Here is a 22,520-nt window from a genome sequence, read left to right as displayed (position 1 = left end):
TGAAAGCAGGCAGCGTGGGGCCGTTAAAATAATGCGATAAATATTATTATAACTCAGTTTTTCTGCAGCTGGAGCTTTTATGAATGTCACAACACCAACCACACACTGTGGGAAGAGATCAGTGGAGGCGGAGGCAGAGAGTCACAGTGAAATGAATAGTGGTGAGCCAGGGAGAATAATGCACCAGTTTTTATTTTCTTAAACATCATCTGCTCTCTTATTCTTGCCTTTAGTTTTTGTGGGGCTACGGTTGAACTGGGATTTAAACAGGAACATTTGGTTTGAAAACTGGTATGACGAAGTAAAGCATAGTGTCATCTACTGTACCATGTTGAGCACGCTCACACATAAAAACACGGTCCTACCTCTGGAGTGTTTGTGCGGGAGGCCTGGTTATACTCGCTGTCGCTGGAGCTGCTCTCTGACTCGTCGGTGTCCGACTCCGAGCTGCTCTCTGATTCACTGCTGCTGCCGGATGCACCGCTGCAGAAAGGACAAATGACGGAGGAAGACGAGAGAGGATCAAGAAATCAAAATGTCACCAACCGAAATCTATTTTAGTAGATGCTTCGGAAACACATAAATAGACGCTGTCACTCCGTCACAAGATTACTCACAATGCGTTAATATGGTGTTCAAGAAAAAAAGGAACATACAGTGTAATCAACCACAACCCGCACTTTTTTTCCACTGACAATATAAAATGTGTGTAATAACATTTCCTGCAGGCGTCAACTTAATTACAGCTTATGGCTGGAAAATAAATTGCATGGTTTTAGAGTGTTGGATTAATCTTCCACTCTCCTTAATTGGATAAAAAGCAATGGTCAATTACTTCTTTTCAATGATTCGCAACTTTGCACAGCTGAATGGACCTATTTACTTGATTTCTGTCCTCTTCCTGTGGCTAAAACTCAAATCTGTCAGTCCAGCCAATGGTCACCTTCCTACACTATTATTAAAAGAAATGTGGATCCTTTTTAATTAGACAAAATTTAACACAGAAACTTCTCAGAACTCCACAACACATACTGTATAAATACACTGTACATGCGTATCCAGGATGACAACTACTTTGAAAACTCCACTAAATCCACCAGCTTCATACTGCAATAAATAAGTTAGAAAAGGAAACTTCCATCTGCAGCAGGGATCGCGTTTCCCCTTGATCCCTAGTGACTCATCCTGCCACTTACGCTCAATCAGTGTCAGGGTTATTTAAGGCACCTGCTGGGACACGGCTTCTGAAGCATTTCCCTGCCGTTCCCACTGGTATATAGGGTGATGGATCGCTGTTATTGATTGTTTATGGTGGAAAGCCATCAGTGCAGCTGCTGTTTCACTCATGAATTTTTTGCAATAATACGTACAAGATGAGCAGCTGAATGTTTGCTTGGCTTCTGCCCATTGTTGCATTTTGGCTGTCTGGACCTAATTGTCTTGGTTTTGGTTGGTTAGTGCTTCTGTGATAGGGAAGGCTAATCACCCTCAGTGGTGCCCCCTCATTCTTACTTTTTAATATCACTGTTCTCCATCGGAGACCTTGTTTCTCTTGTTTCTTCATATCATGTTGTTGTTGCCCGTGGTCAGATTCTCCAGGAGGTTGTAGTTCACATTCATCTCATTTTTCCACATCCTTGCAAACGCCCCTAGTTACCACAGCCCACCCTGCCGCTCACATAATCTCCTCTGCACTGCCCATTGGAGCAAAACACACATCTTCACCACACGTTTCGAGACAATGCATTAATCTCATCCACGGACCTGACGTACAGTAGAGGGCCGAGAAGTGGCTCCAATGTTATTAAAAAAGGACTGACATGATTCATAATATGCTCCAACTGCCTCAATTAGAAGAATGTATCATCAAATTCTAAGTAAATCTCTCTCTAATATGGTGAATAAATTAATCTTCTGTGCATTTTAAATCTCACTTCACCAATTCATAAAAATGACAGTAATTAAGCCATCCACTTTGCTACTGATTCAATAAAAATCAAATGACAATATAATAAACATTTTCAACCAGTTCAACTGTCTCATCTTCTCTGGTGCTTGGCCTTGTGTTCATCCATCCTTTCACTGTGCTTTGAAATGGCCTCCTAGAGGCAACATACACTCTCCCCAAGTTAAGAATACACACAATTGCACTCCAACACACAGAACTTGCAATTATGTGTAGTTCCCTTTGTGTTCGTGTGTGTGTGTGAGAGAGAGAGAGAGAGAAAGAGAGAGAGAGAGAGAGAGAGAGAGAGAGAGAGAGAGAGCATGTAATTTCAGTTCAAGGCTGCCATCACAGCAGGCACCAATCTGTGTGAGCAGTCAAGCAGCAAATCCATCAACTGTTCCTCGGGCACACACACACACACACACACACACACACACACACACACACACACACACACACACACACACACACACACACACACACACACACACACACACACACACACAGTGACAAATACTGTATGAATGCAGTCTCTGCCCTGTTTTTCTTCTTCTATCATTACTCATCTCTTCTCTTTGTCTGTCTGACCTTCTCTCTTTCAATTTCAATTAAATTTTAACCTCAGCTGCTCTATTAGTGTCACAGTTAAAACAATATTCTTGAAGCAATAAGTTAAATTCCCTGTATACTAAACAATATGTGTGTGTATGTGCTTCATTGATCTTTATGTAGACTCTGATCCATGTAATTACTGTGGTTTTGAACAACATATTACAGCAGCTTCACGAATGAATAGAAACACATTTAGATTCTGATTTATAAAACAGGTCTCTAGTAAATGGTCTTGAATAGTGTTTTTCTCCCTTTTGGTACTCAAAGTGTTTTGACACTGCATCACATTGACCCCCCCTTTCTGCATAAGCACACACATTTACACACCTGTGGCAGCTTAAGCTGACACCTGAGGCACCTGGAGTTCAGTGTCTTGCCCAAGGACTCTCTGGCACATGACCCAGGGGAGCAAGGACTGGAAGCACTGGTCCTGAGATTAGTGGGCAGCTGCTCTACCTCTTGAGTCACTGATGCCACAATTTGGCAATTCTGTTTAACGTTGAGTCTTTCAAACATCTAATAGACAACATTATTCTGCCCTGAGGAATGTATTGACGAGTCCTGGTGCACACTTGAAAAAGCCAACAAGAAAAGGTTTTCAGAATGAGGAACAGACATGTGCTTTGCAGTGGACCCCATGGATCACTCTACAGTGACGCATGGGTGCTAACTTTACCTCTTCAAACACAAGGAGTAGCATGTGTTTCTTGGTCTTTATAAATGATCCATTTTGGAAAAAGGAGGTTAAACTGGGTTTCCTATAGGCCGACTGAGTGGCGACTGATGTTGCATGTTTAAATTTTCTACAGGCATTTCTTACAAATGATAAGTTTTTCAATAAATACAGTAATACACCTGATACCTGGCTTCCCCGGGTTCTGGGTCTCCCTCAGGGTCCCCTCCCAGCCAGACAGGTATGTCGTAGTCCAGCAGTTCTGCTTCAACCTCCCAAAGCTCTCACAACAGATTTACAAGACCAGGATGGGTCATAAGAAAAGCCTCAGCACTCCAGACACATGGTGATAGATATTGTTTAAATCCACAAAATATATTCTAACTCCCATGACTCGTTCAGCAGACAGTCCCCAGTTCTGATCTAAGGTACAGGCACCTTCTTTTGCTATCACTGCTGTGCAAATAGGATGGTTTCCGACACGTGACAAGTTCAATTTTTGTGATGTTTAATGATTCTTGGATCAGAATAGTTAAAAATTGGTTGAGCTTTCCTCTGTGAACTGGCAGCGAAAACAGACAGATGGTGATAGCAGATGTATCTTGGACTTGTGTTTCGGTCTGTGTTTCTGTCTCTTACTGGCTTTAAAGAATCTTTTGATGTGCAAGTAAAAAGAAGCAGGAGTCCAGCGAGTCAGTGGCAGCTCTCTGTTGCGCTGTAGAGACTCATTTCTACTCTTGATTCAGACCCAAACAAGGTACTGACCAGCATGCGGCACAACTACTGAGACAAATCTGATCCATTTATGAAGCTTCTGTCAAGAACAGCAACAGTCATGATAAATGAGGCAGATTGGAACCATGTGTCCATATTATAATTCTTCATACACACTAATGCTGCCGTTGCCTTTCCTTCTGTAATGGAACCTGACTTGAGGATTAGCCTCACCTACTGTTTTTCTCAGACCTATCATTTGCCAAATTTTGGGTTCTAATGAAATTTGTGCACCTCAAATAATACATTTACCCACACTGTCACCTAATTGGCTTTGACACTAAACACTAGGCAAAGCTCTCCAGGCCAAGACGGGTTTCAGAAAACTCAAGATTCTATTACAAAATAAAACTACTGCTTCACCTGATACGTGTCTGCAACATGAAGATGGTCTGTACATAACAAGACAGAATATCTCATTCATTCATTCATGCACACAAACATACACAAGTATCAGAGATGCCACTGAGCCAACAGCACCGCTATTGGTTGATGGACAGTAAAATTAATTCACTCCAGGCACATTAGAAGTTCTTTACACCAGTATTTCCCAGGAAGATATGATCATCCAGAACACCTTGATATTTGACAGGTACTTACATCGTAGCTCTTGCAAGCAACTCACGTCCCCTTGTGGGCTAGTCCACATTAACGATGAGACATTTGGCACGAAATAAAGGGGAGAACAAACCTCAATCAAGCGTCTGCTGTTGCATGCTGTTCTCCCTTTATTCATTAGTGCTGAAAACACTGGATAACATGGAGATGTTGGGAGTGCTGAGTATTGGTATAAATGAGGCCAGAACCCTGAGCCCGAGGCAACGCAGAGGAGAATGAATGATTCATCTCAAATGAGACAAGTCTATATTTCCCAACCCTAATATATTTGTGTTTTTGTTTGACTATCATCACAGGAAGTTTAAAGGAAAGCAGGAGTTTCTTTTCCTCTCAATGGGAGTTCTAGTTGAGTGCTCTCTAGCCTGTTCTATTCTGGCAGCATAAACCGTATGTTTTGGAGGAACGAGATGAAAGAAAATGGGTATGCGTGTGAAAGCATTACATCTGGCTTACGCTCCGCTTTTTCCTCAGGAATCAGCCATCAGCTGTCGACAATAATTTAATGCCATAGTTGCTGCCAAATTAAAAAGCACCAGCTGGTGCAGACTGACAAAATATTTTTTTTTTCTTTTACATTTTAGGTACAAAGTGTTTTGTGGAAGTTAGGTTATACTTTTACTCCAAGTTTTAGCACAGCATTATGTCTGGATATATGACTCGACTGATGGGAAGTGTTTTACTGTTTTACATTTAATAACACACAGGTGTGCTTTATAAAATACAGTAAAACACCACAGGTCAGAGCTATGTTTCATTTATTACGTGGTTGTGTTTCATAGCAATTCTGCTTTAATCGCAGACATCAGTACAAGCCTTGCTTATTCAGTCCACCTGCAATCTACGTATACTCCATGTCTTGTGTGTATGCCTGTGTCAACATTGCATAAGTAACAGATAGGACTTACAAAGTAGCCTTTGTCAGATATTTAGACCCCAGTGGAGGCTTTTGTGTTTATTTGTGTGATAAAATCACAAGCACAACAGGGGAAATGAAAGTCTTACAATGTTGACAAAATGATCTGTTGGTTTGATACAAGTGGGCCTCTTAGGATGTGACTCCCACAGACTCACAGGCTGCAGCTAAGCTACAAGCTGCACTTTGTTCCACAGTAAATGGACCGTCCTCATTAAGTTGATGGGGTTGTTGGTGGAAACCTGACAGAAAGACAAGCAATGCCTTTTGGCAAAATGTTGTCTATAAAACATATTTCATTTTAGAAAACATTTCAGCAGGAACAGCTTTCCAGTAGCTCTGGACTAAGTCTAGATGTAAAGAGCAGACGGACACTTTGCATGTTCAAATTTACCTTTGGTGCATATTCTTTCTACAGCGTTTTATCAGGAAAGGTTTTGTCGCCATCATCAACCTAATCTCAGCTGTTTTTGCTACAACCTTTAAAGTTCTGGAGGATTGTAAGTGGAGTTGTCCAAGGGAACTCTTAACCCCATCATTTCTTCAATGTTTGTCTAGTATGGGAATTGTAGAGGGGGGCTGCAGTGGTGAAGCGCTGTCACCTGGGTTTGAATGCAGCAGTTGGCCAGGCGCCTCTGTGTTTATGTCAGGTACTCCTAGTTGCTGCCACTGTTATATTATAAGACATGCACTTAAACTAGGTTAACTGGCGGGTCTAATGATCCAGTCTGGTGCGTTGACTGGTGACCTGGGGGCTTACATACTTCGCCTCTCACTCAGTGACGACTGGGATTTGGAAGGGGTTCGAATACTTAATATTTTTGGTGGAATATTGTACAGTGCATATTGATCGTCTAGACTGTTTAATTATGTAAACATAGCGTCCTATTCCTCAAGAAATGGATATTAGCAATGTGATCATTATGCATAGCTCCATGTGGTCTCTGGGGTCCATCTGTGTTACAGCGCACATTTCATTTCAGCTGTATCACCTTTAATTAACCAGCATGAATTGAACATAAGGAGGACAATCAACAGACAATAGAGTTTTACAGTTTTTTCCTCCTCACAAATGCTTCTGCTGTAAAACGGAATTGATCAACCCCTAATGATAGCGAAGCAGATGGCTTTGAGCCAGAGACAAGCTGTAACCGGATGCAAAGTACAAGATCAAGCTGAGGAACAGGTACAGTAAAGACAGTCCCTTAAAATAACCAGGGAACGGAGTGAACGACACGTGGAACTGTTGCTGTTTTGTGGGACGGGGGAGTGAAGATGTGGAGGCCATCTGGGCCCGGTTCATCTGTCATCTTATCATCAGCCATCAGCTCGCTGGTTCTGCCCTCCACTTGGCAGAGCTTCCCGCTGCACAGCTGGCTTCACAATCTCTCTCAATCACTCACGCTCACGTGTGTGTAGTCTGCAGCACAGTGTTTGTGTATTATTATCTTCGGGGGGTGTGTAAACTTACTGTATGATGTGTGAAGCAATAGTATGGGATTTCTGTTGTTATTACTGTACTTAGACAATGAAACATATAAAGCTGTCAGACCCACTGACCCAGGACTTCACAGAACAGGAGGACAAACGCTGTTCATGATGTTGGTTTGACCAGGTGGAATATTTCCTCCTGCCTATTGTCCTATCATTTGTATTGTATTGTATATGTGTCATTTCTTACAACCTAACCAATTAGAACAAATTGCACACAGAACTAAATTAAAATACTGTACACAATTAGTCACACAAAGGCTCAACAACAGCAAATTTTATTTAATGAGTGTGACAAAGTGCTTTGATAACTATTGTGGCTGTGTTGTAATGTTCCACTAATTATATGTTTGTCTTCTTGGAGTGAAAAATATAAATTTCCATATTAAAAAAGAGTGTGTGTGTGTGTGTGTGTGTGTGTGTGTGTGTGTGTGTGTGTGTGTGTGTGTGTGTGTGTGTGTGTGTGTGTGTGTGTGTGTGTGTGTGTGTGTGTGTGTGTGTGTGTGTGTGTGTGTGTGTGTGTGTTTGCTGTGGGCAGTACTGTAGGGTTTCCATTCGTACATATACCCACACACTTCTAGCACGTCTATGACTCCCTTCATTTTTCCATTAGAAAAACAGTGGCTACAGAACATGCGCTACAGTATGTCACCTGGCTGGTAAAATGAAACTATTTTTAGCTGGTGCTACTGAGTGGACATTCCTGTTTATAATTTTACAATGGAATAGGTTGTAAATGACTTTGAAACCCTATAGTTCAGTGAGCAACACTAAACGCTGCTACGCTCTGCTACTTTCTCCGTGTTCCTGGAACGAGAGGCAGTAATGAGTGAGAAGCATCACAGGACTGACAACTGCCACCTTGAGTTGAGACTTGCGAGGCGTGGTGGTGACCTTTCCATTTAAAAAGCATTCCTCCAAAACGATGTGAATGCGGAATGTGTATATTGTTTATCTGGTGTTTATTTTCTTTACATTTATACTGCATTCGTGCTGGAAAAATCTAATTTGAGTCTAGTTTGCTACGTTATCCACTGACATACTGTTCAACACCGGACACTGGTTTGCCTACAGTACCTGCCTTAGCCACCCATTTTTCCTGTTGATCTTGATTGCACACTCTTTAGCGTTGTACAAGAACAAACTGCTCTCAATAAAAATACCCACTGGATTACCCACCAGGCAGATTGTTCTGACCATGGCACACTGTACGCCATGAAGGATGCATATTGCATGTAGAATAAGGGCAGACAGTGCAAAGACAGTAAGTATAGCAAAGTAGTAAAATAAAAATGATGCAGTACTATACACTTCACATGTATGGATCATGTCTGTGAGTGCAGTAGCAGAATTTGGTCTGTGGGTGAGCTTGTCAGTGTGAGGATTTAAAAATATATTTGTGTCTATATGGATGGCGCAAAGAGAGTGGATGAGAGAGGGAGAGTGTGTGTGTGTGTGTGTGTGTGTGTGTGTTTGTGTGTGTGTGTGTGTGTGTGTGTGTGTGTGTGTGTGTGTGTGTGTGTGTGTGTGTGTGTGTGTGTGTGTGTGTGTGTGTTGCTTTTCATCGGGGATCTAGCCAGTGGATCGCTCGCAGCATCTCTAGTCCCAGCGTCCCTGTGGATGTGTGTGTGTGGTGTTCAGTAGATTGGGCTGCAGAGTGAATGGGCTCATTAGCGGTAGCAGAGTAACACATGGCCTGGGGCACACACACACTCTCTCTCCCTGGCTGTCTGTCTCGCTGTTTCTCACACACACACTGGAGTCACACTCCAGACTTGCATACTAATGCCCTCAGACTGTGAACACAGCAAGCCTCATTTATAAAAGATTCCTATATTCTTATGCACTCGTCTGGGCTCTGAAACAGAGCAAAAGATGAAAAATTGATCTCACTGCTGAAATCAGCTGTTTACACGAATTCTTTCCAGTGTTTTTTGTGATATCACAAATGGAAGTAGCATTTTGTTACATTTTTGTAAATATTAAATGGCGAAAATATTATTATTAGATAAAACTCTGTATTTTACTGCCAAAAAGTTGATAACATTGGCGAAAAAACAACAACACATCAGTGAAGACTGAAGAGACACCTTCATATGGGTTTTTCTGTGAGGCTCCCTCTTCTAATGGAGAACTTTAATTATTCCTTCTTACTCAGCTGGATGACTGTAGCGTTTTACAATAAGGACAACACTTCTAATGTAAATAACCTTTAAACATAATTAGAATATCTTACAGTAACATTAAAGCATTCTGCTCAATTCAATTATAAATAACTGTACTTCAGCGAAGAAAATGCCTTTATACAACATACTGTACTGTACCGTACTGTTTCTACATTCATAGCTTTCATTCACTGAGTGAGGTTCCCATAAGCAGATTCAGCTTTATATTTGAACCTGCAAATAGTGGCTGTAGAGGACATCTGCTGCCTAATTTGAAATGGTGCAGAGCTGAGTGTGTGATTGGAGGCTGGTGGCTGAGGTTGTCAAGTGGGCACCTGCCATCACAGATGTTTCAGTGAATTAGAGCAACTATACCTCCACAAAAGCCCCACAATGTTCATACATATATCTGCAATAACCTTAAAGAAGGACTGGTTCTGGAGAGAATCCCGTGTAGCACCAGTACCCTTCACCTCATGATCTCTAAGATTAAAGGACAAATAATGCATCTGTGCACATCTGCTGAGGGTTATGTTACAGGCTCCGAGCTCAGTCACATTGACGTCTTTGACCTTAACAGCATTTCAATAAGAACTGAAGAAAAAAAAAAGACCAGAGAGTCATCCAACGCACGACAGAGCTGCCTCAATTATATGTTTTAGGGCAAAGAACATTTATTTATAGCCTGTTAGTTGGCTCATGTTGAAAGTCACACACTGTGCTGACTTATAGACTCTGCCAAAGACACACTGGCCACCAACACAGAGGAGCGAGGCTTTAGATGAATCCCCAAAAGCAGATTTCAGGTTCTCTAGGCCATTGCAGCCTGTCAGAAAGTCACATTATTATACTTGATGTCTTACCTTAGAGCTGTGCTTCTGGTTTTGGGCTTTTCAGACACCTGTCAAAATGCACACACAAAGAAAGAGGTTGCAGTCGTGAAGTTTCATGTCTATATGAATGGATACATGTACAGTAATTGCATCTTTTAATGCAGAACTATTGTTTTGCCTGGTTTTGTGTGTTATATTAAAAATGAATTGACTCATTCTGTAGTATCCTGAAAATAGTTTTAGTGTTTCTAAAAAAGATTTTGTTTTCAGGGGGACTACACTTTTCCTCTCTTCCTCTTTTATGCAGGTGAAGCACCTCTTTATCTTCTCTACGGTACCTTTCCTTCACCTTCTCTTGTTTCCTATCTGCCCTCTTGCTTTTCACCCCTACAGTATTTCTATTCACCCTTTCTCTTCTTCAGTAAAAGAATGGAGTGATTAAGTTTGTCAATGAAGCTTTTCCTCTAAACCCCCACCATCCTCCTCTTTCCTCCCTCTGTCAACTCTGAGTCAATTTTGCACATGACTACATCAATTAGAATAAGAAAACAAAAAAACAGTAAACTCAATTTCAGCATATATCAGCCATTAATTCATTTTTAAGCACTGAAACCCACCAATTAAAATAAATTACTCAAATAAACAGACAAGCCTTTTCTTGCCTCTGGCGTGTTGTTTTCCTTTCTCACTCTCTCTCTCTAGGAATAAGGTGATTAACTGGACCAGTGAAGTTTCTGATAGATCGATGCGTAGCCGCAGGCTACAACAACAAACCTCCTCAGATCTTTGACTTTGGAAGACTTGCAGGGCTCATGAAGATGATCTGTGTGTGAATATATTTAGGTAGCTGGTGGCTTAACTTGGATTTTAAATAAAGAACAACCCAGCCAGTGTTTACTCAAACGATCTCCTCTGTAACATCAAGGCTGGAAATATTGTTCCTGACAAAGAGGACAAGCTGTTTTACCCAAACCAAGACAATTCAAACCCTAAAGCCTTGAAGACATAAAGCACTCATTATCTGATTGTGTGTGTGTGTGTGTGTGTGTGTGTGTGTGTGTGTGTGTGTGTGTGTGTGTGTGTGTGTGTGTGTGTGTGCGTGCGCGCAAAATCTCCACATCCTCTTCTTCCCTATTTCTCATGTGGGTGCAAGACAGCAGAGTGTTGCACATCAGGCCTGGCGATACAGTTTTAACGAGGCTTTAAACACCCCCGCACCATCTTGAACGGTGACTGAACAATGGATTCTTCGCTTGTCTATATTATGTCGCCTTACTTTGCGTGAGAGACTTTCTAAAGCATTTCCAGCACCTGAACACTGGGTTCAAAATCCTGAATTTCTGATGAAACTCTTGCTTATAGGTTACACTGCTGAAAATATACTGGGTTTTCACTGGCACAAAACAAAAGAGACTCCATATCCTACATTTTCGCACACTTCTATTGGCTGCCACTTGAATTTAACACCGTTATTTGACTCACATACCTGTGTTCACAAATAACGCCATGAAACTTCAGACTGAACAGCAAAAATTCAGCATTTTACAAAAACTGGTATACGGCAGTCAGCACTGGTGTATGTCCATCCACCCATCAAACCATTATTCTATCCTTCTCCACAAGTAGCCAGTCTTGGCTGTCACAGAGAGCAAGGCAGTGAAAAACCTGGACAGCTGTCCAATCCATCCATTTATGAGCGGTAAGAGATAAAATGTCAGCACAGATACTGTATGTGCCATACAGTATCTGTATGTAAGCTGATTTAGTCACTTTTACCACATTTATTTACTTTTGAACCTAATACCTCAGTATACTGTAGCTCACACACACTCCTTTGCTCGTCCATTACAAGCAATCTTGGGTTCAAGGTCGATTTCTAGCCTCTGCAATTAGCTTTTTTTCCCTAGATAGAGTCTGCACAATCTGCTCTATTGTTAGATGTAATCTGCACCTATATCATACCACTAGATGAACGAAGATGCCAAATCCATAATTACTTCATCATAAACACAATAAGTTACTGCATTACATCAGCTGCTACACAATGTTAACATTAAAGTAAATACTGTATGACATTTGACTAATAAAAACAAAATCTGTAAAATCTCATCACATTCATTTCGAAAAGTCTGATTTTATTTGTTTAATTGAAGCTTAATGCAGTGTTACATTATTGTTTCACTGTTTGCCTGTGCACATTTAAATGAATGTAGGTTTGATTTGAGTTCACTCGATAACTACAGTCTTACGCAGGTCCAGCTTATGCACATGTTTAATTGTGCCTTCAGCTCTAACCCTAAACAAGTGTCTTTTCCATCCTAAAAAAACACTATACAGTACTTACATACTACATGTGGGTCTTTCTTTGTGTGTGTACATGTATGTGGGGGATGGGGGGTTATCCAGTTTGCTTCATCACCAGTCAATGACGATCTGTAAGTTAGCTACACACTTACACACTACAGTGACTAGACGCATGGGAAATGATTACACTAATATTACTTCCACTAAATAATGTCCTCACACTGATTTTGTCCATCACAGATTTGTCAACGTGTTTTTAGGTTAATGTTTCATGTCCATATACTGTAAACATGCAGGAAAGCATCTCATCCAATAGACGTGAGCAGGTCGTCCAGTGTGCCTGACATTTTCACCAGCTGCGACTGCACTTTCATATAAAGACAGAGCTTTTAGGTTTGCCTTTGCTCTGGCCAAGGTGATCTGTCATCACAAGCTTGCAGACAGAAAGGAGAGAAATGTAGAGAGACAAAGGACAGTCCTGCAGCAGTAATTGGGTTGCTGTTTTTCTGTCACTTTCTAAAGTCATTAGGAACATCTCTCTCTTTCCTGCTATCTCTGGTTTCCTCTCCTCTTCCCCTTCTTTCCTCCATTCCCTCTGTTCTCTGCTCTCTTTCAATTCCCTCCACCCCTTTATCTCTTTGCTCTGTGCCAAAAACATATTCATCATACTCCTCTGCTGCCCTCACAGTGCTGTGCTACAGCATACTAATGACTGAGTGTTGCCTGTGCGTACGTGTGTGTTCGGGAGACCGAAATTGTCAGCATGTGTTTATATTTATGTGTTTGCTGGTGTAAATGCTTGTGAGTATATTTGTCATTAGTTATAAGTCTCCATGGGTATGCGCTATTCTGTATGCATTATATGTATGCATGCACATCTATGTATTTGATTATCTAAACGTGTGTGCTGTGTTTTACTCGAGGCTATAAAAGCTTGATAATGCACCATGCACTCATTTGCTATAAGCCTTTTAACAGCATGGACAGAGAAAATGCCACAGAATCTCTCCCAGTCTCGTTCTCCCTTCTTTAATCTTTCTCACTCTGCCACTTTGTCTCTCGCTCAGTTTTGTTTTCCGTCTTTGTCTTTATCTTCGCCTCCCGTCTGCAGCGTTATCTGTCTGTCTCATCTGTTTTTGTTTGTCGCTTTGTCCCACTAATTTACTCACTTTTTCACTTTCTCCCTTTCTTCTTTGTTTACTTAACTCACTCTCCGTGTCTGTCTTGCACAGTCAACCAAAAGACAATGACGACTACACTAGACAACACGATTAAAAACGAAGGGATAGATGATCTGGCAGCAACAGAGGCTCAGTGAAATAAACAACTTTTCCCAAGCTTCGATTCCCACTGTTATCTCTTGGTATGTGTCAAATACACGTATGTTAACTGCACAGTTTTTTTTAACAAAATCTCTCTTTTTTCCCCTGTTCCTGTAAAGAAAGGAAGTTGTTTTTTTTCATATGACTGTATTCTCGTTGTTGTTAAAACACAGAATTATGGCTTTGTTTGTTGTAATTCTACAATGAAAGAGGAAGAAGAAAGGAGTACGAATACCATGGATCCATGAATGACTGGAAACTGGAGACACTGTTGATTATCTATCCTCCAGCAATAATTGTTTTCATATTACAGAAGTCTTTATAAAAAGGCTCAGTCATCAGATTTTAAATATACAGAGTTACTCCTGTTTTTACAGCAGAAAAGTGTTTGATTTAAGTTTGTAAGTGGACTTTGTGACTGTTGGTTGTTCCAGTGATTAATCAGCTGCTGGGACCGAGTCTTCACAGTTTCAGCCTGATTTATGAAGGGTTACAACAGAAAACAATAAAACTATATATACTGTACTCTAATGTATTTCATGAAGGAATGTGTAAAAGACAAACCAGAAAGAAAATGTTACAGTGTCCTGTCTTATCCTATTATTCCTCTTATTACTAAGAAAACTCCAATCCTGCATCCAAACTATGTATGATGAGCAGATCTACTTAGAGCATAATTATAATAACTAAAATCAATACGAATGACCTGCCATAATTCATAATTATAACATCTACCATTATGGTAATTATACAATCAGAAGGCCAGTTTAAAGGGGATGAGAGGAAATGGCATCTTTTCATTAACAAAAAATATCTCATGGACTCTTTGATGAGCACTAATATCATTCGGCACAGCGGGGGACGGGGCAGCGGCACGACCCCCACTGACTGCTTTGAACTCATCTCTGGCATCATTAGTGCATGATGATAGTGATTACAGGAGAGAGGGCCACCATGCCAATTTTCATACTGCAAAACAAGACAAGTAGAGTGGGACATCCGCAGCACTCATATGCCCCAGAGTATCAAACTGAAATAAAAGAAACAACCTTTGGATAAAAAGCAACAAGGATGCTCATATCTCTAGGCTCTATCAGCATCCAACTAATGATGCGGCAGGTATGGCCTTTCAACTCCTACTTTACTAGCTAATTTTGTACCATGAACATCATAATTAGTAAATATCCTTTTATAAGTTACTTTTAACAAGATACTGTACAAAAGACTAGAATTATATGCAAAACTACTACAAACAGATGCAAAATTACTACAAAGCGATTTAAGCTATTTCAAATATATGTGAAATGACTACAAAGAGATGCTAAGTAAGTACAAATTATGGAAAACGACTACAACGAGCTGAAAAATGAGTCAATGAGCCTCATTCCACCACGAGCTGCTAAACCTCATATTTACTTATCTTCATATCATATTACAGAAGTTCATTTTCAAGTACAATAAAAGCATTTTTTAAAATAAAGGTCATAATAAAAAAACTATTAAAATTTCAAGTGACATATAATAGAAGTGAGTGTCTTCTTGTGGTTGTTTCTATATATTATGTACATGGTGAAACACTGTACAGTATGTGTATCAATATTATCTTTCAGTTAGGAGTGTTGTTCACTAGCTCTCTGCAACACATTAGAAGCAGTATATTTGAATGTCACACAAAGAGAACAGAAAGCAAAGCCTTTACAAGTGGCCACAGTTTTGTACTGTCGTAGTGTAAGTGTCACTTCAGTTAAGACTGTTTATACACTTTATGTTGCTACTATTAACGTCAAGCCCTACAAGACATGTCCTTCAACTAATGGATGGCTGCAAAGTACTGGGAAAGGCAACTATTAACACTACGATGTCCTACAGTAGCTGTTATATCCCAAACCTTCTTGTCATTAAACATTTAACTCTTTCTCGTTCCTCAGTTTGCTTTTACAACGATGACATTTCATTTGTTTGTGCTTGATGTTTGTGCACATCAGTGTTTATTTACAGTATATTACTCTGCTTAATAGAAGAAGAGGCTGGGCAGACTTACTGTAGAAATAAACACAAATGACTTTGTTAATGAAACTCATTCTGTGTGTTTATATGACTTGTGTAATTGTACAGTAAATACACATAATGTGTATCAGGCTGTTTTTCAGTACAGTATAAGAAGTTCTATGTCAACGTGGAACTGTTACAAACAAAGCTGGATCTGGGACACTAGTGTGTTAAGAGTCTGACTCAATGAAACAGTGCTTACGGTACTTACTTGGGTGAGCACAGGGTGGCTCAGAACTGTACTGCAGTGACACAATATCTGGATAAAACTATCTTTGAAGCAAGTGCTGTCAGTCACAGTGGTTTAGTCTAAGCAAGGGTAAATAAGCCAGGGTCAAGCTTACAAGTACCCACTCTTTATCCAACTCTTTGACTGGAGTTAGAGCATCTTATTATGGTAGGTGACACTTAAAGGTATCCTAGTTTAGACCTGGAGAACAGTTACACTCTTTCTGTGGCACATTACCTGTAACTTGAAAATGGTGAGGATTTTTCTGACATTAAAGATCAGATATCGCCTTAATATACAGTATGTATAATGCATACATATTTGATTTATGACTGAGGAAAGCTGATAAAGGCTTATACAGTATGTGTCTAATGACCGCACAGGGAGCTCACCTGTTGCTCAGCCTCCTCCTCATCACTGCTGATCTTCAGATCATCCTCCAACATTCTGCACAGAGACAAAAGACACGTGTTACTGCAGCCATGACCTCCTGTCTGCCTGTATTAGCTCGGATATTGCCTTTGAACAACCTTTCTGGCAAACTGATTAATCACACAGTGAAAGCGGCGCTGGTGGCTCATGTTGGGGAATGTGGAAGTAGACAGTGGACGGAGCACTTGCTGATTACCAGATGTTGGGCTTATGGAGCTTGGAGAGTGCAGCCAGATTGTTTTTTCACCTGGAAACTTTCAGTCTGACAAGCACTGACCTACAGCCAAGAAATCCTTGGAAACAGAGGACATGCTCGTCAGGGATCGGTCAGTACTGATCAGTCAGGACCGTACGTGGATGTTTCAGGTGTTTCTGCTTCTCCCTGTGTTTCGTCTGGTGTGTTTGTGTGTTATGGTCAAATTTACAACAACAATATAAAGTAAATATACACAGGCTGTGAAAAAGATATACATGACACAGTCAATAACATGACCTCCCTTATAGCAGCACCTGCCTTATACCACACAAATTATTCAGTATTTATGTGCTGTGCATTGGCAAGTTCCTGTGTTTTACTGCTTTATATAAACCCTGCACACAAACTGCTGTTATTTTAAGCTGCCACTGCTATTGTTATGACAGAAGAATCCCCTAAAGGGATTTTTACTGCCACACGAAACCACTCTTGTCTGTACTTGCACTGCTAAAAACACTCCCCAGTGTTGTGGTGTTTTCAGATGGGACCGTACAAGTCGCGAATAACGGAAGCACAATAAGAAGAAGCTTTGCAGATAAGGGGCACAGTGCAGCATGCACCGATGATAGATATGTTTGAATGAATGAATGAATGAATAATGGATTCATATTTTATTTCATAAGAAGGGGACAGATGGAGTGAGGGAGATTGTGAGTGAGATGGAGATGATAATGATGGGGAGAAGAGGACAGAAGGGGATAAAGAGAGGGACATAAAGACTGACTAGAGAGAGTGGTTGGACTGAAAGCAGTTATATATAAATGAGCTACAGACTAAAGCTTTTATGATGTGCAGAGTCTAGAAAGCATAGCATCATAGGTGCAAATGCTCTTAATTGCCCTTTTCATTATTCTTTTTTGGTATTAGCTATGATAAGCCTAATACCAATATATATATATATATATATATATATATATATATATATATATATATATATATATACACGCTTAGGCTTTGCTGTTAATTTACGTATAAAATTCTAAAGTATATTTCTGTAATTCTGAAATGCAGTACATTGCTGTACATACTTTTTGTGAAATGTCTTTTACCAGTTTTCTACAGTAATATTTTGAGGAGAGTAAACAGCACTTTACAATATGTTTGCAATGCATCATGGGAATACAAGCAACTAGTGAGCCCACATGCTTGAAACAATCGTCCAGTTTGAATTTTCCCCCATCTTACAAAGTAGTTACTTTTCTTTCTCTTCAGAGGAATTTGTGACATTGCAAACTGGCACTGGATGTCTTTGTGTCACCCTGCAAATATCATGGTATGTTTAAATTTACATTGTTTTGAACCTTTCTCATGTGCAACTGTTGCCTGTTCCGCAGAACTTGAATGTACTGTACATGTTTGAGTTTGCAGAGCTTATTTGCTAAAGTTAGCTTGATTGCTAGAGAACTGCCAAAAGTCAAGTTATAAACATTTTTCAATTTTCCATTCAATTGTCCCTGTACATGAAAAGCTGTTGTTTTTTAGTTTAAGATCTTCCTCACAGAAAGGATATGGCCAGTGCTGTTAATGCTAAAGTATGTGTTGCATAAATGGTTTATGTCATTATTAGTATGTCACCGTGCAAGCAAATTGTATAAACTTTAACTTTAACACCTACACTTGTGTTTCAGACAGTTCATTAGGATCAATCCTGAAAAACATTTTAAGGCTCAGTTATTGCAAATTACACATTTAAGTCACAATTTTACTGTGTAATGTAGGAGATAGTAAGAGTTAGAACTCAGATAATAATTTGGTATTAGTTTAGAAAAAAATAAAATCTATGCAGCCATGTTTGCTAGCATTTCATTAATTATTTAAATGCTCATAGAAATATACATCTTCTAGAAAATGCGTAAATAAACTAATTAATTGCTAAATATTGGCTTTGTCATTAGACTTCTGTCCACGCTCCTGCAAAAATTATTTAGAATAATTCATGGTTCTGCCTAGTTCTGCCTGTGGTTGTGATGTGTTTGACATTAAGCCAGAAACAAAGAAATGAATGAAAAATGGAAATAAAAAGCAAAGGAGCAAACGCTGTGCCAAAATACGTTAATTTAAACATGTGAAAGAGGATTGTTTATTGATTTGTACAGTGCACAGGTAAATGTTTTGTTTGTTTGTTTACTTGTGTATAGCTCATCTCATCACACTTCCTCAGCAACAGGTAATTAAAAACATGGAAGCATGTGGTTAGGTATAAAAAACTTGGCTTCCGATTATTCCTTCAATATGGGCATTAGGATTTTTTTTCTATTTAGTTATGTAAGTCATTACACTATAATAGCTGTATAATATTATAAGGTGAGACCCCAATAAAAAATACTATAAATGAAATTGTGGCTATTTTGAAATTCTTCTGGGAGATGAGGCCTCATCAAGGCAAGACATACAATGAAAAGAAAACCACTTCACTTTTAGCCAGAACATATGCAACTGATACAGTAACAAGGGACTGAAAAAACACACTGAGGAAAGGAGGCAAAAATGTTAGGGACCACAAATGGATAGACATTAAAGGAATGAATAAAACCTGAGTGCCACTGATGCGGTGTAGTGATGCCAACATGTATGGATCAGCGCAGGTATTTGAAGTCCTCCATCTTCCACAGTGTTTTTTTCTGCATGAAGCACTATTGTTACAAACATGTGTTCATACTTACACATTTGTGTCTGATCCTCACGTAAGTGGATCAGAGCACAACGAAAGAGGAGCACTAAAGTACACTGTGTTCTGTACTCTACCCTCATTTCTCTCATGTATTTATTATGTGGGAATATGGTTAATTTAAGAAGTATTACTATTGAATAGGTTTTATGCAGTAGTCAAACGCAGTTAGTAAAGAATACAGCGATTAGCGTGGAAAGCACAATTACTCTTGAATGGGACAAGGTAGAGCTGTTCATTATGGGGAACATTTTACGCCGGTTGGCATCATAGTAAAAACAGAGAATGGATTAATAGCTGCAGGAAACTAGGCATTGTTTTTACCAATAACAATTATTTCACCCTAATAAACAAAGACCATTTATGTGTAAATATACAATGGGAAAAATTACACCTTAGGGCACACAATAGTAATCAAAAGAAATGGGCTTATCAGCTTTGGAAACACAATAGCATAATAAGTTACAAAAGGCACTGTAGCTCCAGCAGACAACAGCCTAATGGAGATATAATTAACTATTTAAATGGTATATGTAGTCAGAGAGGAGGAAATGAGCGCTAGCGTGGTGTCCTGGAATGTAATCACCCCATCCAGATCACTTACAGCAAACAAATGACTATGGGCTTCATCGTTGCTGCCGTCTGTCCATCATGTATTTCAGATTTTATGTTTTAACCACACGTTCTTGCCACACGTTCTCTCCGATTTAAAAGTTTGCTTTAATCACAATTAACATGTATTTAATTATAAACCATTCGTTAGTGGTAACGGGCATCATGTGTAGAAGAAATTTTAGAGGATGAACTACTGTATCCACCCATCCCATAATCAACCTTTTTATGGCCGAGAAGAAGAAAGTCATACTACTGTCTATACCACTTTACAGTACATTTACAGTATATGGTATCTTGGGTGACAGAGCCATTGCTGAATTTGATGCTAAATCCTTCATTAAGACATTTACCATGACAGGGCAACTGTAAGGTCGTGTGCACTGCTTTGTGGTCTACTGTAGCCGCAATATCCTCCCTTCTTTTTACCTTACAGATGTGATTTTCTGGTTTACAATTACATCCTACCTGTACTGTAGATTCACTGTAGGTTCATTTGGTTAAAATGCCTTACTATTAATTATTGAATCCTAAATTAAATTCAACAGTACATTTGATTTTCTTACAATTAATGAGCAAAAATAAAGAGTCGCTTCTGAGTTCATTGAAACATTTTCAGGGGTAAAGTTCTGTCTGGTTACATTGAAGTCATCTCTTATGTGACCAATATCTGGTATGTATAAGACAACAGGAGGATTCTCATACATCTACTGTAAATAATATAAAAGAACATTAACAACCAGAATGAGCATCTGTGCTCTCAATTTGTACATGAGGGAAACAGCAGCATGTTAGTTTTTAATACTGATGTTGGTTGCGTGAGGGCTTTTTTGTGCTTTTAATTCTAATGTGCCTGTTTGCTTTTGGATAAACATGCACCTACACATCTTATCCTGAGCTATTGTTAGAAATCATTACTACCAGTGTCAGCAGCCAGTGCTACCTGTCAAATGTGACATCTCATTGGAAGAAACGGTAAATACTCTGTTCAAAACAGGCATTCACCCATTTGTACTGTAGGTTATGTCTGAGTACACAGCTACACTTTTGCCCCAGTGATTGTAGCTCTGGAAGGTCTGCAGTACATACAGTTGTTAAGCTATAGTTGAGCAATAAGTGCTCAGGGGATGGGGTTAACAAACTGCCAATCTTTAAAACAAATCATTGAGCTTGTTGTGGTGAAGCACGTGCTATATCAGGGCCGTGAGGCAGATTTACAAGCCAAGATTTCGCTTTCCAATCTCACCCTGCCATGAATCCTGCCCAGCTCTGTGAGTGAAGTGGGCTGCAGCCAGAGATGTTGCAGTGTGCTCCTGGCTCACGTTAAATTAATGTAGCTGCACTTTTCTGCTCTGATCCGCACAATCTTTTTTTTTTCCCTCCTACCAGCAGTGAATTTTATCCAGTCAAGCTTAATTTTACCTTAAGGCAAATTCAGTAGCAGTGGGTCAGAAATTCACTGTTTGCATATGTGTGTGTGTGTGTGTGTGTGTGTGTGTGTGTGTGTGTGTGTGTGTGTGTGTGTGTGTGTGTGTGTGTGTGTGTGTGTGTGTAAGGGAGGGTGGGAGATACTCACGACTTCTGTGGTGCAGTTGGTGGTTTAGCAGCAGGCTTGTTAGCTGATACAGCACATCGCTCTGTAACACAAGAGGGGACACTTAAGCATTGCTGTTAATTGCTGTTATGTATCCTGTTTTGAGTTGTGTGAGTATGTGTTTGCTGGTTAGTGTTTGACAAGCAGCCAGACTCACATCACTGTATATGTGTGCTTTACTACTGTATAGTCACACTGGAAAACATTAGTCTCTCTCTAGTGCTGTTACAATGTGTGTGTGATTTTCTCTACTTTGGTAACATGAGCTTGGGCTAGAAGCACAAAGCAGATGTTCTTTAACTGAAATGTGCTCTATTCAGTCATGTTTCCAGTCTCTGTAAAATTATGTTTCCATCATGTGATGTTTCCAACATGAATGTTTTTCACAAACGTTTCTTTAGGTCCGAGTGTGCAAGGACAGCTTCAGAAGCGGATAGCACTTTGATGAAGGTTAAAGAAAGGTTGTGGTGAGGCTTAGACAACAATGTAACACTCCTCATGTCTTTGGTAACTTTAAAAAAAAAATCTATAATCTTTTCTAACCTCAAGCAACTTCAACCTTTTATTTTCACTAGGATGAATATATGCCTGTTAGTTATCTTTTGTTAATGTGTAATAAATCTGCCTAAAAGCCCTTGGTAGATGTATAGTTTAATTATCTCTAGACAAACTTTATTGGGTTGTAGTGTAAAGTACATCAAAGGAAAGTAAATCTTCGTTCTAAAAGTTAAACCAAGAGAAAATGCATCCTAGTGTTTACTAATAAAATCTAGAAAAATTGTGTCAATTTCCACTTGCTCGCTTCTATCACCTTATGAACACACTGTGTTCCTCTCCTCCATTAAGTGTGAGCTTGGTGATAAATGACTCAAGGGTGTAATTGTCCATGAATGGAAGCGAATCACGGTTGGGTGTATTTCAGAAGCCACATCCTAATTCTGAGTGAGTGTCCTTTGTGTTCTTAATAATAAATAGACTGGGCGATCAATCAAACCACACGAGTTGTGTGTAAAATCACGCTTGCGTG

General features: G+C 39.7%; 1 protein-coding gene across 5 annotated transcripts in view; it reads right to left on the bottom strand.

The window, feature by feature from the left end:
• Positions 1–22,520, bottom strand: part of aff2 (AF4/FMR2 family, member 2) — a 104,484-nt gene that overhangs the window by 18,737 nt on the left and 63,227 nt on the right. For all 5 annotated transcript variants that reach the window (XM_029164480.3, XM_029164479.3, XM_029164477.3 and 2 more), the window contains exons 8-11: positions 21,476–21,536; positions 16,324–16,378; positions 10,058–10,095; positions 366–483 (exon numbers count right to left, since the gene is read on the bottom strand). In XM_029164480.3, coding sequence (XP_029020313.1) covers positions 366–483; positions 10,058–10,095; positions 16,324–16,378; positions 21,476–21,536 — 272 coding nt within the window. The remainder of the gene's footprint in view (positions 1–365; positions 484–10,057; positions 10,096–16,323; positions 16,379–21,475; positions 21,537–22,520) is intronic.

This window comes from Betta splendens, chromosome 10, assembly GCF_900634795.4.
Source record: "Betta splendens chromosome 10, fBetSpl5.4, whole genome shotgun sequence".
NCBI lineage: Eukaryota > Metazoa > Chordata > Actinopteri > Anabantiformes > Osphronemidae > Betta > Betta splendens.
The sequence above is the reverse complement of the archived record's forward strand: the minus strand, read 5'-3'. Positions and strand labels throughout refer to the sequence as shown.